This window comes from Blennius ocellaris (genome assembly GCF_963422515.1).
Source record: "Blennius ocellaris genome assembly, chromosome: 5".
Classification (NCBI taxonomy): Eukaryota; Metazoa; Chordata; class Actinopteri; order Blenniiformes; family Blenniidae; genus Blennius; species Blennius ocellaris.
Window position 1 is genome coordinate 14503269 of NC_137654.1, and position 17296 is coordinate 14520564.

The 17296-nt window shown below is 42.3% G+C and overlaps 1 protein-coding gene across 2 annotated transcripts in view; it reads right to left on the reverse strand.

Annotated features, from left to right (window-relative positions):
* Positions 1-1033: 1033 nt before the first annotated feature.
* The window catches only part of prdm16 (PR domain containing 16), a 180027-nt gene continuing 163764 nt past the window's right edge, over positions 1034-17296 (reverse strand). The window contains exons 6-17 of one of the 2 annotated variants that reach the window (XM_080496061.1): positions 16217-16418; positions 15987-16134; positions 15641-15794; positions 13506-15144; positions 13283-13370; positions 11403-11575; positions 11202-11279; positions 10915-11084; positions 9540-9711; positions 6159-6416; positions 5536-5716; positions 1034-4354 (exon numbers count right to left, since the gene is read on the reverse strand). In XM_080496061.1, coding sequence (XP_080352187.1) covers positions 4220-4354; positions 5536-5716; positions 6159-6416; positions 9540-9711; positions 10915-11084; positions 11202-11279; positions 11403-11575; positions 13283-13370; positions 13506-15144; positions 15641-15794; positions 15987-16134; positions 16217-16418 — 3398 coding nt within the window. In that variant the 3' untranslated portion in view covers positions 1034-4219. Of the gene's footprint in view, positions 4355-5535; positions 5717-6158; positions 6417-9539; positions 9712-10914; positions 11085-11201; positions 11280-11402; positions 11576-13282; positions 13371-13505; positions 15145-15640; positions 15795-15968; positions 16135-16216; positions 16419-17296 lie in introns of both variants that reach the window. The other variant, XM_080496060.1, reaches the window with a different exon arrangement.

Sequence of the window (17296 nt, forward strand, 5' to 3'; positions counted from 1 at the left end):
CTCTGGATTCTAAAAGCATGCTTGTGAAGTTAATAGATGACCATAAATTCCAGGGTGTATCCTGCCTTTGCCCATAATATGCTCCAGCGCCCCGTCACCCTGAACAGAGTAAAGTGGTGTGGATCATGGTTGATCTGTATTTCTTTGAATGATCCAACGTTCTGAGTTTCTGAGTATTTTGGATGATTTATTTTGTCATTTTACTACTGTTTTTTGACCTTTGTGGTGACCTGTGGAGGAGCATTGTTTTTAGCATGTAAATGTGTATCTTTATTGAATGAAAAAACACTTCTGATTTGATGTCTTTTTTTTTTTGGTTCTTCTGTCCCCCTAATGTTTTTTTAACACAGACATTGGGATTCAGCCCTCATCTGTAGTTTATGAAGTTTTATGAGGAAATGAGACTCTTGGAACCTCCCAGTGTGATTTTTTACATTTCTTTATTGTTATTATTATTGTCGTGTGGCTTTTGTGCTTGTTTTTGAGGCAGCAAAGTGATAAATGCTCTTTATGACTTAATTGACTATGTTCCAGTAAGTCCTGGTTTAACAGTTAACAACCGACTGACAACCTGAGCGCAATGATCATTTTGGTTTTGGTCTGCAGATTGTTTTGTATCACACTGTTACTTTAAACCCCAACAGCTGATGGTGTGTGTGGGTTAGGGATAGGGTTATTTGTCACTGACAGTGACAAATATACACATATGTTTCTCTTCTTTCTCAGTGAAGTAAGTGTTTTTTATGGCCTCACTGTTGCCATCAAGCTCAGGAACTATGGAAGCCATTTAATGTACAAACTCAGTTGCCTGAGCTTCCTTATTTTTCATACTGGAGACGCTGCAACCCCGTGTGGACTGAGTGGGAAAGAACATTAATTGAATAGAAATAGTTCTGTTTTGTTTCTAAAATAAATGATCATATTTATGGTCCCTTTTTTTCAATTGTTGTTTTTTACCAAAATGTTCCCAAACCATTCCTAGAAAGAATCCGATAAAGACGGGATGCTCACAAATGCACGCGAGACGCCTCCATTAAAAAGCACACAGGTTTTATTGCATATCAATTTCATGTATAAATTCTTCATAGCATTGGAAAGATTACATTTGGTATACATTGCTATTCTACAGAATTAACATCAGAGTCATATCTTTTCAATGAAATTTCTCTAAAGTACATCTGCAATAATCACAAGCATCAAAAGAACTGCAATTTCAGAATTGTTCAATATTATTCTACAATCCTTTATTGTTTTTCATTATGTCGTCTCCCACATGTCTTTTCTATGTCTTTCCGAGCCACCTGCCCAAACGTCTGTGAGGCAGTCAGAACTTGAAGTCAAACCTACTAACCTAACCACATGTACAATAAGTGCATCTACGGATTTCTTTTTTTTTTTTTCTTCATTTTTTGATTTGATACACATTTCACAAATGGACATCATTATGACTGCTAAACACGTCATGCACAATAACTTTTTTTTTGTTTGTTTTCAATAAACATAACAGAGGCGATATACAACTCAGATTTAAACAAAACAAGCACCATCCATTTAAACCCATATTTTCAATAATTTTTTTTCTTCAGACAACTGCACCATTTTTTTTTTCATTCTTTAAAATACTATACAGTTAAAAAGAAACAACGTATATTTTTTTTTAAACGTTCTCCTGTAACAGTGGGGAGGGGGGGGGGCGAACAGCAACCATGTTCTATTATGCTGAAACATATTTCAGTGTCCATCTGCCAGAATACTTTCTGAAGTTGGCAAAATGGAAATACTTCAATGCCTTCAATTCCTTATGCTTTACACAGCGCGTACTTATTACAGTAGTCCATGACATGAGTTACTACATACAGTCAACCTAAAAACTTAGTGCCCCAAGTCTTTACATTTTGTAACCACAAGTTTGGAAAACAATGTGTTTACCATGAATGGAATCTCATTCAGTAGAATTATATATAAAAAAAGAGACTTTTCTGTCTTTACAAAAATGAGATGATGCAGCAGTCCCAGCATCACACCAGTACCTGCTGTCGTGAAGAAAAATTACAGTGCTTCTGTTATTTCTTATCGCTCTGTGTCGAGCACAACTCACTTCTCAATGAGAGTGAAACCGGTCAGAAAATGCATCTGTTACAGGTTGTAGAGACTGAAGCCGGATCAATTTATGGCTTGTACTCGTTATTAAGTGCTCGTTCTGAGAATACAGCATCAGGTCTAGTTCTGAGCAAGGGAGGAGCAGTGATCAACAATGCTCACATTCCCGCCTCCGGCGGCTATCTACAGTAAAGTACTCATGCCCTCCATGGCACAGCTGCCTTTGCAGGCCATATGAAATGGGTCTGATCTCAAAATTGGAGGGAATTTGAAGTTATGTGGTTACCGTGTGTTTTTCGTTTACAGGTTCAGAATCAACTTGCATTTGAAGGACCGAAAAGGAGAATAACAATGCCAACTTCAACACTCTATGTGGTTTGGTTTACTCTCTACTTTATGTTTTTGTCTTTGTACTTGTACAACCATGGATACTGCCAAATTGATGCATTTATGTGCATTTTAGACTTTTGGACCAAGTAATATTGGACATATCAAAAATATTCATTAGTTACATTACATGTATCAGATGCTAAAACGAAGGAAAGGGGGACTTGATGTGGTAGAGACTCATCTGAATCAACAGTATGATGTGATGTAATGCCCTATTTCTGACATTCATTGAAACAAAAAACAAAACAAAACAAAACATTGGCCAAGTCTGACTTCCATCCTGCTCGAACCAATTTCAACAAGACACATTCAGCATACTGGGTTAAAGATTTGAATCGAAAGAAAAATAAGTTTGCAAGATGTCTTAATGCCAAATCGATCTAAAAACTAACTACAGCTACCTATAAATAAAAACTAAAAATTTCATGGGTGCTTTCTGTTTTGGCACACTGATAACCCATCAACACCAGAGATTCACAATCTCTCGCACGTCCTGATAGGCAATCATTCCTTCAGCAACGAGAAAAGAGGGACAAAATGACTTTTCTTCATTTTCACTCCTCCTGCCATGACGAACCAACCAAAAATAAATACATACACACACTTCTGAAACCAAATAAGCACGTAATAGGAAAACGAAAACGAAAAAAACAAAAACAAAACAAAACTATGACAGCAAATGCAAGCCCCTTGGAAATGAAATGATTGTCAGAGAACAAAACATTTTCTATGGGTTATTTGGCACATACCACTTTTGCTATGAACATCTAGGTTATTTTGTACATCATATGACAATATCATACAATTTTGGTCCTTCTCTAAAATAATTATATTAACAATTTAGCACTGTGGTGCCTACAAAGAAACAATACTGTGGTATCTAAGAGGGGAAAAAAAAAAGGTAAATAAAACAACAAATGACAATGAAATAAACAAGCAGAGAAAGACTTTCCTCATTTTTTTTGATTTAAATTCATCATCAGCATGATCAAACTGAGTAACCAATTACAATGGCTAGTGGCCCAGACAGCTTGTTGAAAGCACATTTTGAACATCATTCTCCACGTAAGCAATGAAAACAAAAACAGACGAAAACAAATCAACAGTCTACAGGATCTGTTCCTTTAGTAACATTTAGTGTGGTGCTATTTGTGATTCTGTCGTTACAACTTAAACAAGATCAGTGAATGAGACCCGGAGACAATCGTGCACACGCCCACCGTGTTCCTGGTGAAACAGTGCCACCTCGTGGACATGCAGTGCCAATGCAGTGCTGATGCCTGCAGCGTTTGTGGTCGGCGGTGTACACAGACTTTAGAGACATATCAGTCATTAAGTGTCTTTGTGAGAGCCTCGCACAGGGTCTCCGTGGTGATGAGCCGTGAGCACTGGGAGGATCAGAGTGACTTTCAATGCCATTGAGAAGCATTCTTCAGTTCAGGTCCTTCACATCAACAGGAGCTTAGCAGTGCTTTCTCTTTGACAGAGTTTTGCAAGACCCCTTACCAAGGGACAGCCTCCAATCCCTCTCCCCCTCACACACAAACAAATGATCTCACACACACACACACAGTTTCACACTTCCTATCTTGAATGTATGCGACACTGATGAATTCCTCCGCGCCGTCCGTGTTCCTGCTCCTCATGTCCGCTCAGTCTCTTTGTTTCTATCCATTTGGGGGAAACTAATGTTTCTTCCACTCTTCCTCCCACCTTCTGTCTCTCCTGCCTAGATGTGGTTGAGTGGGTGAAAGCTGCTTGTCTCAGACGTTCCTCCTCCCATGCTCAGCCAAGCGTCCAGAGAGTTCTGGGAGGGCGCGTGCAAAGGGTTGTTCTCAGAGAGAGACAGCATCATTGCATAAGCCTGCGGAAGAAGAGAATGGCGTTTTAATGGGAGAAACATGCATGTCAAAAACTGTTGGGTGGATTTCAATTCTTTATGAAAAATGACACTGTCTAACCCACATAGGTATATAATTATTCGTTGATATCATTATATAGACAGCCACAATAACAACAATAATAATAATAGTAACAGTAAAAGTACCATTTATTAAATCTGACACCTTTAAGTTATTGTTTCATTTTCACCCTATACTTTCAGTATAAGTTGTCAATGTCATGCCCTCCTTCCAAAACAAAGCAAGAAAAACAGCAAGACACAAAGAAACAATAGGGTTTAAAAATCAAAATCAAACAGAACAATAACATGAGAAAGGAAAATAGAAAAAGAAAAATCAGTCAAAACATCAGCTGTTATACTTTACTTTAATCACTTGTGTCTATAAGCCTCCACTTTATCCCAGTATCTTTAGAAAACAAAGTCTCTCTACCTCCTTTAAAATTGTTTTATGTTGGAACATTGTTTAGGTTCCTCATCCGTACCGTTTCACAGTCCCACCCAATATCTCACTGAATATAAACTGCCACTTTAAAGTCCTGCCACAGTGTTCCACCATTGCCAATGTGGAGAGAAAAAAAACAGTTGCTTATAAGAACACAGGATTTGTTTGTCCAAACTCTACAAAGTCATTAATTTTAAAGTTATTTATATAGCAATTCACCGCCGCATCACTGATCTCTCAGTTCAGATCTGTTCAGTTCTGAGTGTCAACATTGTTGTATGGACTGTAATCTTCCTGAAACAGTGCGACCCCCACTGGACGAAGACGGAACAGCAATTACTTTTCTCAATGAAATAATGGAAGGCCAGTTTCTACCCTGTGGAGCTTATATTTGACACTCCTGGCCTAAACACACGTGTTACACTTTATTATCTTTGAATTTCTTGAAAATGAAGTTCGCAAGTTGTGCTTCTAAAAGAATGAACATTTTACAGGTAACACATTAGTCAGTTAAATGAAAGGAAACATAGTGACGGTCATGACAAGTGATGATGACGAGCAAAGACAAAAGCTCATAGGAGTTTAAAGTTATCCGTTGCTCTAAAGCCACTGGTTTTGTACGTATTTCTGTCTTATTATAAAAACAATCTCTCAGTTGTCCCTCCCTCTTTTAGAGGACCACATAAAGCCAGCCACATACCTGGGTTTTAGCCTGCCTATACAATGTCTCTTTCAAAGCCTCAGACTCTAGTGAGGTGTTAAATATGTCTTTAACGTCAAAGGGCTGCTCGTCACTGGCTGCTTTACGTAAACCATCCAGGCTCTTGGGGAAGCTGGGCAGACCCTCCAAGTCCAAGAGAGAGCCCTCCTCCTCTATACACCTGCACACCAATGCATGGATGGATGGATGGATGGATGGATGGATGGAATAGTATGGTGGCGTTGATATGAGGATAAATGGGTGGAAGACAAATGGATAGAAGCAAGGGTACAGACGGTGTGTTAATGTTATTGGAGTGGGAAATGAGTGGGCAAAGTCAATATTGGGCATTGTGAAATGAGGAGAAGAGAAGAAGTAAGATTATTAGAAGGGGTAGAGGAAGAAAAAAAGGATTTAAATAGTACAAGAGAAGAAGCTGACTCCACATAAGAGAAATTGAAATACATTTGATATTATTTTTCGGAGCATGCATGAAGAGAATCTACATGATTTAACTCCATTGATGCTTTCATATAGGCATGTCTGAATCTCTTTATACCCACTGCTACCTGCCCAAACTCTGTGACTGGTTTCTAGTTTGTTTTCTGTTTTTTTTTTAGTACCTGCGAGTGTGTTCATAGCTCATAGCTAATGGAGTCGTCTCCGTCTCCTCCTCCTCGTCGTCTTCCTCATACACTCCCGTCGTGACGGGGGACGGGGACTCCGGAGCCTCATCGTGCGACTTTTCTGTCAAGCTCCCCTCCTCCTCCTCCTCATCGTCACCCTCCACTTCCTCCTCTTCCTCCTCCAGCCCCCGAAGCCCGAGCTTGGAGTTGGACAAACTGTGGCTGGGCGGGCGCTCCTCGTCCGGCTGGTCTGACCTGCACAAGGATCGAAGGTTCGTCATTAGAGCATTTCAAGTTATATGACATTTCTATTCACTTTTTCCAGACAGCGAGATAAGTTACTATTTCGTTAAACTCGTGTTTTCCAGAGTAGTAGCATCTTATTAGTCTTGAACTATCTCAGTCCAACTCAAATCAACACTATCAGCTTGTATCCACAGCATGTTTGATGAATTAGCATCACTGTTGCATAATACTTATTTATCTTTAGGAGAAGTGCTTGTCTGTAGGAGCAGCTATTCAGTTCATACATTTGTGATTACATTCAGATTATAGGGGATCCTCCACAATGTGTTCAGCTTAACTAAATGTGGAACTCAATGTCACAGCAACAAAATTGTGTGCACCCCACTTAAATAGGCTTGTTTCGCACAAAAGCAATGCAGGAATTACTACTCTAATGTGTGAGTCGATTAGGCTGATCCCTTTTCGAGAGGTCACGATAGCAAATCATTGGCTTCTGGACTTTTATACAACATGCCCTTACTACCACCATTAGGATTTAAACTCAGATCTCCAAAACCCACGTTTTTTTTTTTTTTTTTTTTTAAAGTAATTAGTAAGTGTATTTAAGCACTCATTTCTGGAGGCCGAAGAGAAAATACACTTTGATCATGGGTAATAAAGTAGCCTGGGTCATAGAAAAAAAGAAAAGAAAAAAAAGACACATTGAGGATGGCTGGGTGGCCCTTAACATTTCCCAACCGCCTTAAACTATGACTCATCACAGGCAAAGAGGGAAACATAAATAATCTGATGACAGTGCGCACAGTCCGACTCCAGTGTCCACACAAACAACACGGGTGCTGACAGTCCACCTCGAGCACTTTTCAAATGGCCCACGGATGATTAATTGGCCTCCTGCTCACAAACAGGAGCGGAGATGGTCCGCCTCAGGCCGGGTCCTCCGCTTCCAAGTCAGGCTGGAATATAGTTTATGCAACCGAAAGAAGATGATGGCTCGGCTGCAAACATGCTATCAGCACACTGCCATTACGACCTGCCATCTGTACATTTTCCAGCCTGCACACCAACACCACCGCCCCCCACTTTCTCGTTCCATCACCCCCAGACCACGATGTCATGGCTCATGATATCATTTCCTCTGGGATGGCAAATTTACCCCTTCCACTTTTTTTTTGCCACATAGTGGACATTTATCAAATCAGACAGGATTACCTCTGGGAAGGGGTGCAGAGGGACAGGATTGGGTCACACAGAGTGGGTGGGTGAATGCGGGTAGCGGGACTTTGCGGGGGGAAAAAAAGTTCTTCTCTTTCAATCTAGATTAAATATCACCATAATCAAATTGCAGAGCTGGTTTGCGGGGAAAAAGTCCATGCCTCCGAGAAGAGAAAGAAGCGTAGCTCTGACATAGGGGGCCCTGGGTTTTGTCATTTAGTCTAAACACGTCAGTTGGGTGTTTGTGTTAGCGGGCTGGGGGTATGGGTACCGCGGGTGGACGGGGGAAGAGCTCAATCATCAGTGGATCTCCTAGATAAATGCCTCAACCTGAATCCCCCTCAGGGTCCAAACTGCCAGTGATTGTAGCCCAGTCCCAGACGGGGAACCCGTTCCAACTGCAGCCTTATCCAAACCATATAACTCCGGCTCTGGCCGGTGGATTATGGTCCCGAGGAGACAGACACTTCTTATTCCTTAAACGCAGCGATACCCCTTCACTTTTGTTGCTTAAAACTTCCCACCAGTGGAGTAGTACTGTGCCCTCTACATCCCCAGCTTGGAAACAGGACAACTCCTCATGAAAAAACAAGAGCTACCGGGAACTTTTATTTGGACTGGCCATGATACCCCCCCCCAAAAAAAAAGTTCTTAAGAGGGAGAAACTATGTTGCGAGGGTGGTTAGGAGTGATTACAGATATTCATCTATGAATGTGTGTTTGTGCTCAGCGTTTGACTTCAGTCACTCACAGAGAGAATAAACAGCGGGCCGTCTGGTGGGAGGACAGAAAGCATAACACTTAGTCTGAATTACAGATATTAAGATGTCAGACCGGCTTGTTGTGGATGAGACTCAGTATTGATCCCAGATGGCAGAGGGGCTAAATTGCCACTGGGTCTCCTGGCCATAATGTGTGTTGACAAGAGGGAGGCAGGAGGGGGATGATGGAGGAAGAGGCAGACAGAAAGTGAGACTACCAGAAAGGAATTCACGTCAAGAATGAGGGAGAGAGATGAGGAGTGTGCAGACGAGTGAAGAGGGCAAACCACTGACTGAAAGAGAGAAAACAACTTCATCCACCTTTTTATTTTCCAACAGGCTCTTCTTGCCTGAAACCACAAACTCAGATCCTGACAAAGAAAGTATTCTCAGGACTTAAGGCAGGAACATGACTTTTTCCATCAAATGGCTGTGCTGGTGGCTGCTTGGGTTGGAAAATAGACTTGACATTTTTGTCAGTTTATACACATGATATGGTGTTTTAAAAGTGCAAAAAAACCCCCAACAAATAACTTAGAAACAAACACATGAACTAGAAGGCCAAGCCACATATTAAGTTGACTTTAGCATCAAAAATAGCCAGAATAGCTTGTAAAAACTTGGATTTAAACGTGTGGGGTGGGCTTGACCTTCAGGAAAAGTGTGTATGTATGTATGTATGTATGTATGTATATATGTATGTATGTATGTATGTATGTATGTATGTATGTATGTATGTATGTATGTGCATACGATTAAATGGAATTGTAGCACAGACACCAATCTGCACACAGAAAGTGAAAGTCACCTGAAAGTGCCTTTGAAAAGTTGCACATAATGACTCTTGGCGTTCTGCTGTAGTGAACAATCAAACCACTAGAGAGCACTATGCACCAAATGCTGGTGTATGCTGGTGATTCCAGAGAGAAGCCGCTCAATGCCCCGAAGAACATCTGTACAACATAACAACTTTCTTTTTGGATATTTTCCTATAGTTACAATCATACGACGAGATATGACTGAGTTTTTCAGAACATTTGACCAGTTGTTTCAGCTTTAGTCAGGATGGATCTAGATTTAGGACGAGGTTGGGGTGAGAATTTGAGGAATCACTAAAAGGTCTTACTAAACAGATGTGATTGTGCTTTCGTCTTACCTCTTATCCGTGGAGCTGGAGGCCTGGTTCATCTCACTGTTGGAAATGAAGTTGCGGATTTCTGAGAAGTACGAGTCCTCCTTCTCATCTAAAAGTGCATGATTGTCTGGCTCTGAGTTTGGCGAGGAGATGGTGGTTCCTAAGTTGGAAAGCATCCCGGACTGTTGGCTCACTAATGGGGAAACACACACACACACACACACACACACGCGCGCACAGACACACAACATTATTCATATTATGACATAACAATGAGTTCAATTCGGTTAAAATTTTCATTTAAAAAAGGAGGCATTCAACATGGCAAAAAACAAAACAACCCACAGAAAGGAGTGTGTTTTTAATTAAAATTGTACACAATTGTACACTAATAACATTTATATGTGACAGAAATGCCACATCTGACAGGTATTTGATTTAAATGTGGAAAAACTAATTTATTTATCATTTGTTTCTAACTCTGCACCTTTGCTAAGGAATGATAGTGAAACAAAACGAAATATAGAAAGATGTTTTTCATATTCTAATTATGGATAATGACTTTCAACATCTGACTCTGGGCTCTCACATTGGTGAGTGTCCACCCATATTAAGCTGTCAGCTTCCAGTGTGACATTAATGCACTCTCACACACAGGGACTTCACACTCCCCTGTGGTTGGTCAATATGTAGCCAGACTTTAAGCTGATTCTATTGCATTTCTCAGTTTGGAAAAACATTTTTTAACCAGCGTTGTGTAACTTCTTTAGTCAACTTAGAGCCCTTTGAGCTTCACCGTGATTTCTGATTCTGTATCTTGGCTGATTACAGTAAAAACATTAAACAGAGCTGTTGCATGGTTTAACATCTGAAGACTGTGACAGGAAGAAATTTGCCTCTCATTTCCAGAAACATGTCAAACAATCGACGTGTCTGTGCTTGAGAAATGTATTTCTCATGTTGGTGCTGTCAGACACGAGTTAGACAGGATGAAAACCAGGTGTATTCCATTGTTTTATTAGGATGTTACATTTAAAGAAGCTTCCAAAATGAGGCGAAGCACGGATCATTTGGATGGTAAGACTCAACTGCACGACTATTCAGTGCTAAACATGTGTTATCCATCCACGTTTAGAGGCTCCCTCCAATGCTGGACACACGCTAAGCTGCTTTTGGAATTAAAGCACAAATCCTTTAATTAAAAGGCTTTCCCACTTGAAATAGTTTATAGCAACAACCAAGACATTTATTGAAGTCGTGATCTGAAAGTTTTCCAAATTTGTAGTGTGACCCATTCATTATTGAAGTCTATGAAACGAAACAGCCTCTGTTTGATAACTACTTGAATGGATTTGATTTTTCCTGGAGAAAACAGTGGTAGATGTTGTAAACTGACCAGGAATGTTCTCATGCTCATGCTTCTTAAGATGGCGGTCGAGGTTGGTTTGCTGGCCGAAGCAGCGGTTGCACAGGTGACACTTGAAGGGCTTTTCCTTGTTGTGGATGTTGCGGACGTGGCGTTGGAGGTTGGATGAGATGCTGAATGAGCGGTCACAGTATTTACACCTGCCGAAAGGAAAACAGAGGAGGATAAAAAAAAAAAAAAAAAAAAAAAAAAAAGTTAGTTTCAAGAAAAAAAGGGATAACTAATAGGAAACACAGCCGATTGAGAGAGAAGCATACCTGTATGGTTGCTCTCCTGTGTGTGTCCGCAAGTGTCTGGTGAGGTTTGCTGAACGAGGGAAAATTTTCCCACAGTACCTGAAGGGGTGAATCACAGTGAGTATAAACTGATTCAGTATATCATTCCAACTGTACACCCAAAAAAACCAAATAGTTATGCAGGTAAAACTCTGATCAACACTCCAATCACAAGGCTCTAACCTGCAGGCGTAGCGCTCCTTGCCCTTGCGTAGGATGGCGTCTGAGAGGGAAGGTGGTGGCGAGCGGAAGTTAAACAGTGGATGGGTCGTGTGTGGCAGAGAATTGGGTGGCACGTCCAGTTTTAGAGCGCCAAAGCTCTCCAGCTTTTCAGTCATATTCTCCATTGCTGACATCTGGTGGGATGGCAGAGACACAATAGAATATAAGCAATTTCTGCATAGCTTATGGCTTAATGCAACAAGTTCCTTTTCACCTGGTTCATCAAGGATTCCATATCTAACATTGTAGTTGACATGTTCAACGTGTGTAATGTGCCGTATATTAATGCCTATATGTGTTGTTAAAAAGAGAAACAAAAGCAGTGAACACAAAGGCACAATATAAGAAAAAACAGGCAGCGAGTGAATGAGACAGAGAGCGGAAGCTTTGAGGAAGCAGTATATCAGAGGTTAGCCTTGTTGTTTGTGCTGAAGGCGAGTCACCTCCTTGACCTATAACACATTCACAAATGCTCCGGTTCCATTCCTACCAGGCCCCCCGATCCAGCCTCAGCTTCAACCACTTTGTTCTCCACCTTTTACCTTCTCCTGCCAACGCTGCTGCTGCAGGCCAGCAAACTGGTTAAATGAGGCATTCAAGAGTCGCAATCGGGAGCAGCACAATATAGTTTGTGATACCCCCAACTGATAGCTGCTTCCCTTCTCCGAGAAGCTTTTGAACAAAGGGGGCCGGTTATGTAGGGGTTTATTTGCCAAAAACAGCTTACATCCTTCCTTTTCTGGTGAATACGGGACGGGAGAGACAGAGGGACAGACACTCCGTCTCGATGTGTTTATTCGCAGTCTGAGAACGGGTGTAGAGGGAGCGGAGAGATTCCGTCATGAGACTGAATTAGAGGTGGCATTGTGTTTGGGTCGCTGGGAGGATCACAGCTGAGACACTTAGACATGAGAATTCTGTTCATGGGAGCCTGAGAAAACTTCTCATCCCGAGAATATTGATCCAAGACGATGCTTTAAAAAAAAAAACGAGAAAAACAATGGCTGTTTGAGGGTATGATGTTTATCACCCACTGATAAGTTACATTGTTTTAATCAAATAATTGGTGATAATGGGTGTATCTGTCTGCATGAGCACTAGATGTGTGTATTGCAAAGTCACGGTTGATAGAGGACACAGATTTCCAGGTCAGATTAAACCGTTTCCCCAACAAGAGCCCCCCATTCTCCTGGACACAAACACAGGATGTCCTTGATGGACACGGTGCTATTATCTAGCCAGCCAGCCAGCCACAGAGAGCGAGAGAGAGAGAGAAAAAAAAAAAGCTTGGTGGGGGTTGAGTTATTAGCTGGCCTGTGGGCTCCCAGTACATAAAACAATGCCACCACTAAGATTAGCATGGCCAAGGGGGGCAGTCCATTACAATTCAGATTGTTATTATTCTCTCCTTTATTAATACTATCATTCCTTGTAATCAAGACTCACAGAGGTAGGGAAGGTCTGGGGACAGTCAAACAATGTGACTGATTATCAAAGGGGCTGCGATAACAGACTGTCTTCTGAAAAAAAGGTAGAACTGACGAGGTACACAGGCGCCACTCCGTAAACAAAGGAAGAAATCATACAGAACCCTTGAGAAAATAACATCATCAGTGTAGAATGATGGCGCACAGGGCCCTATCAATTCAGGTGGCTGCAGCGTGGGAGGCAGGAGTGGCGTATTTTCACATAATACATAATTTGACAATAATAGTCAATACCATCGGGGGATCAGTGAGAATGCAATACCTGGACATTGATTTCCCGGTTTTGTAGTTTTTGGACTGAAGTGCAGGTACCATTTAGTGTGAATTGCATACATGCAAGAACTGGATGTTTACCTGTGGATGGAAGAGTGGTGGTGAGGGTCGGAGGAACTTCTCCTTCAGAGCTCCTACAGGGTCGAGTAGCTTCCTCTTCTCCACCCTGCTGGACCAACGGCAAGGCAGAGGGTTACATACCAAGGTCAGAGTCCATTCAAAGCCTCTATCTTCTTCAATATTTCATACTCTGATGTTACTCATGTAAAAGTCACAGTCTGTGGTCTAATCCGGGCTGAAATACCTGTATATGGGGTCCATGAAAAATGCTGAGGGTTTAGCGTAGTGCAGGGGTGGCGGCTGGTGCGGCTGTGCCTGTGGTTGCTGGTGCTGGCTGAGGGAGGACTGGTGTAATGACTGGGAATGGAGATGTGGAAAAATAGAGGGGACTTCGTCCTTTATGGACATGCCCTTTCCGATGCCATACATGTGGTTCTTTCTATTTTGTGGCTCAGCTGGTACACCGTTATGACCGCCTCTGCTCCGAGCGCCTATGCTCAGATCCAACGGTTGTTCTTCACCGCTCGATATCGCTAAAGATCCACCACTGCTCCTGGTACTACTGTTAGGGTTTGATGGGTTTGTGGGAGTTGAAGGCGCTAACTTGGCCTCCTTGGATTTCGTGGTGAGGTCAAATGGTGACTCTCCCGTAGGAGCAGGAGCTGCAGGGGAACTGGAGACCATCTTGTGAAGCTGTTCACAAGGTGACTTGGGTTCTGCCTTAAAGAACATGCTAGGATTGAGAGCGCCCCGATCAGTGCTGAAGGGATAGAGGGAATTGTGGAAATTGGGCAGGAACTGGAAGGGAAACATGGAATGGTAGGGTAGTGGACCCATCTTTTTCTCCTGATGAAGGCCAATCAAACCTGGACCAAAATATTTCTCAGCAATAGAAGCAATGGCTTTGATGGAATCAGTGGTGGCCGCGTTAGCATTTGTGGTGGTGGGTGGGAGGGCTTGCTCATCAGGCGGAGGGAAAAAAGAGTGCTGTGATGATGCAGAGAGAAAGGGACGATCAGCATTGAGGTTCCCTGAACTTGACATGGCTGATATCAACGCGCTGTTGGTATCTTCTAACTGGTGGGCGTCTTGACTTGATGCAGTGCCTGACGGCTTCCGTCGTTTCCCACTTCGCTCACGTTCACTCTCCCCTTCGCTCTCCAGGTCAGAACCATCACCTGACGCAGTACCAGTGGTGGTGTCCAAATCAGTCCCGCTTGTTGTATTGACGTCTTCGAGGTCACTGCCGTCAGACATGTCTGTGAGCTTCGATTTCGCCTTCGCTTCTCCACTCGAAGACAAGTCTAGTTTGTTCTCCTTTTCTTTGTCTTCCAGCTGAATCAGACTGTTAATGCCATTGCTGTTTGTTGAACTAACCAGGGACAGGGGTGGGCCGTCTAAGGGACTCCGAGGCAGCTTCACCTCCTGACCGCCCAGCGGGCTTTTTATCAATGAGCTGGCCGGTAATAAAGGTGGTCGCGGATACAGCGATGGAGGAAAGATACCGGGGAAACCATGCGGGAGGGATGGAAAGCCATGGGGTCCGGGGGAGAAGGGCAAGCCAGCATGAGGGTGTGGTCGGGAGGGAAAGTAGTCAGTGAAGCCTAAACCAGACTGGTTTAGACCGGGGAGGTGGGGATGGTGAGACTTTGCCTTTGCCATGATGGGGCTGGAGCTCATTGGGATGCCAGGGTTGAACATCCCTGCCGGAGAGCCGTAATGGTTTTTGCCCTCACAGAAGCGCCTGTGCTTGTTGAGGGAGGAGGTAGTGCTGAACAACTGCCCACAGTCCTTACACTTGATCTGGGTGCGACAGTCAGCATGCATACGCTTGTGGCGGCAGAGGTTGGAGAACTGGGTGTAGGACTTGTGGCACACCTCACCTGGGGGAACAAAAAGACGCAGCCCATCAGGGCCTGGTTAAACCCATTTTAACACTGTCACTAACTCTGAATACCAAATTAACAGCGACACAAACATATTCATGCAAACTGTTGATGAAATATCTTCAAAATGGTAGGAAGGGAAATAAATTCCACAAAACTCACTCATTCCACAAAAAAAGGTTGTTGTCTTAATTTAACTGCATTTCATGCTAACTTTTCATTCAAATCTTTTTTTTTTTTTACACAAAATGAAACTGAGGTCAAAAAACACATGTCATTTGCCCCCAGAATAAAAAGTCACAACAATACTTCTTCATTATTGCAACGCACTCAATTATCAGCAAGGTTATTAGTCTGATGTCTGGACCTTTTGACTTTGGTCTGGGAGTCGTAAACTTGTTGGCTTCAGGGTGAGGAAAATGTCATATTATGTTAAAAAAATACATGACTGTGATGAATAATGTGATCATTGACTTCCAAAGCTCTGACTTACAGATAAAGGGTTTGACACTGCTGTGGATGTGCTTATGCTGCTTGAGGCCTGAGGAGGTGGCAAAGGTCTTGCCACATTCAGGACATGTGTGAGCGCGTGCTCCGACATGCTGGGAGCGGATGTGGCGCTGAAGGTTGCTGGGGTCTGTGAACACCTGGAATTTCAAAATATGTATAAAAATACAATGTTTGACATCATTAACAATGCTGAGAACACAATGTAAATTGTTTGACAATAAAAATAGAGATTTTAATAGCCTGGATTAATTCGAGTATGCTGAACAAATACTCAAATCAGGTAACGCCTCCGTGTCCTGTGCACAACTTACGTGCTGGGTATGCTGTACCTTATCACAGTTTTCACACTCAAAGCGTTTGCCACTGTCATGTGACATCTGGTGACGGATGAGGTTGGACTTCCAGTTGAAGGCTTTTGGGCACTGGTCACACTTGTACTCCCTCTCCTCTGTGTGGACGATCATGTGTTGGCCCAGACTATTACCAAGAAAGCGCAAAGTGATCAGTGAACGCTATTCACGACACAAGTCGAACATGTAACGCGAGCGTGTGTGCGTACCTGTACTCATTGGGGAATATTTTCTCACAGTCTTTACACTCGTGCACAGGTTCGTCGCTGTCCTCGCGCTCCTGTTTGAAGTCCTCCCTCAGAGTGTCAAAGATGGAGCCGGCGTTCGAGCACGAGTACTTCTGATGCCGCCGCAGCTCAAGGGCGGAGGAGAACAGCTCATCACAGTCTTCACAGCGGTACATCTGCTCGTCTGCGCACACACACACACACACACACACACACACACACACACACACACACACACACACACACACACACACACACACACACACACACACACACACACACACACACACACACACACACACAAAATCTTTTGTTAGCCTGAAGTCAAACAGTACTTCATTTTAAAAATTCCACAAACAGTAAGAAATTGAGTTGTTGTAGTCATTATCTGTTGAACAAAAGAAAAGCATATAACATATAAACACAATTTAGATACATTTGTCTCATAAAAAAAATTATAATTTCAATATTATCATAGAGGACGGGTACATTTCACCAACTTGATTTTGTTTTACCTGTAAGGTAATAGTTCTATGAAGCAAAAACTGGGACATTTGATTGTGCTCTTACTTTTGATGTGTGCTCCAAAAATTACCAATCAATCACCACAATGAAGTCAACACAATACTCAAATAGCTGTGCAAAAAAGACAAGTTGTGACTTGGACTGTATTATGGATTTCACAAGTAGGAGCCATGTTCCCAGAAATGGAGAACCAAGTAATTGATTGGTTGAAAATATTCCAAAATAAAAGGCAAAATAATTTATCTCTTTTCTACAAGAGTTACAGCTGCACAGAAAGGTCTTACAGATAGTAAAAACAAGAATCCTGTAATTGAAATGCACACAAAATGGAAATCAATTGGCAGTAAAATGTAGCCTTCATTGACACAGTTAATTACTTGTTAAAGTAAGTGTTTGCTTGGGACTGGAAGTGCAAGAGCACACGGGGGAGGGGAAACAATAGGGGCTGGTTGCTCCCTTCCATGTTGATAACCTTTACAATACTTCTCACCACCAAGGTCAAATGCATAAAACTGGGAGCAGCTTTTTCAATAGCAA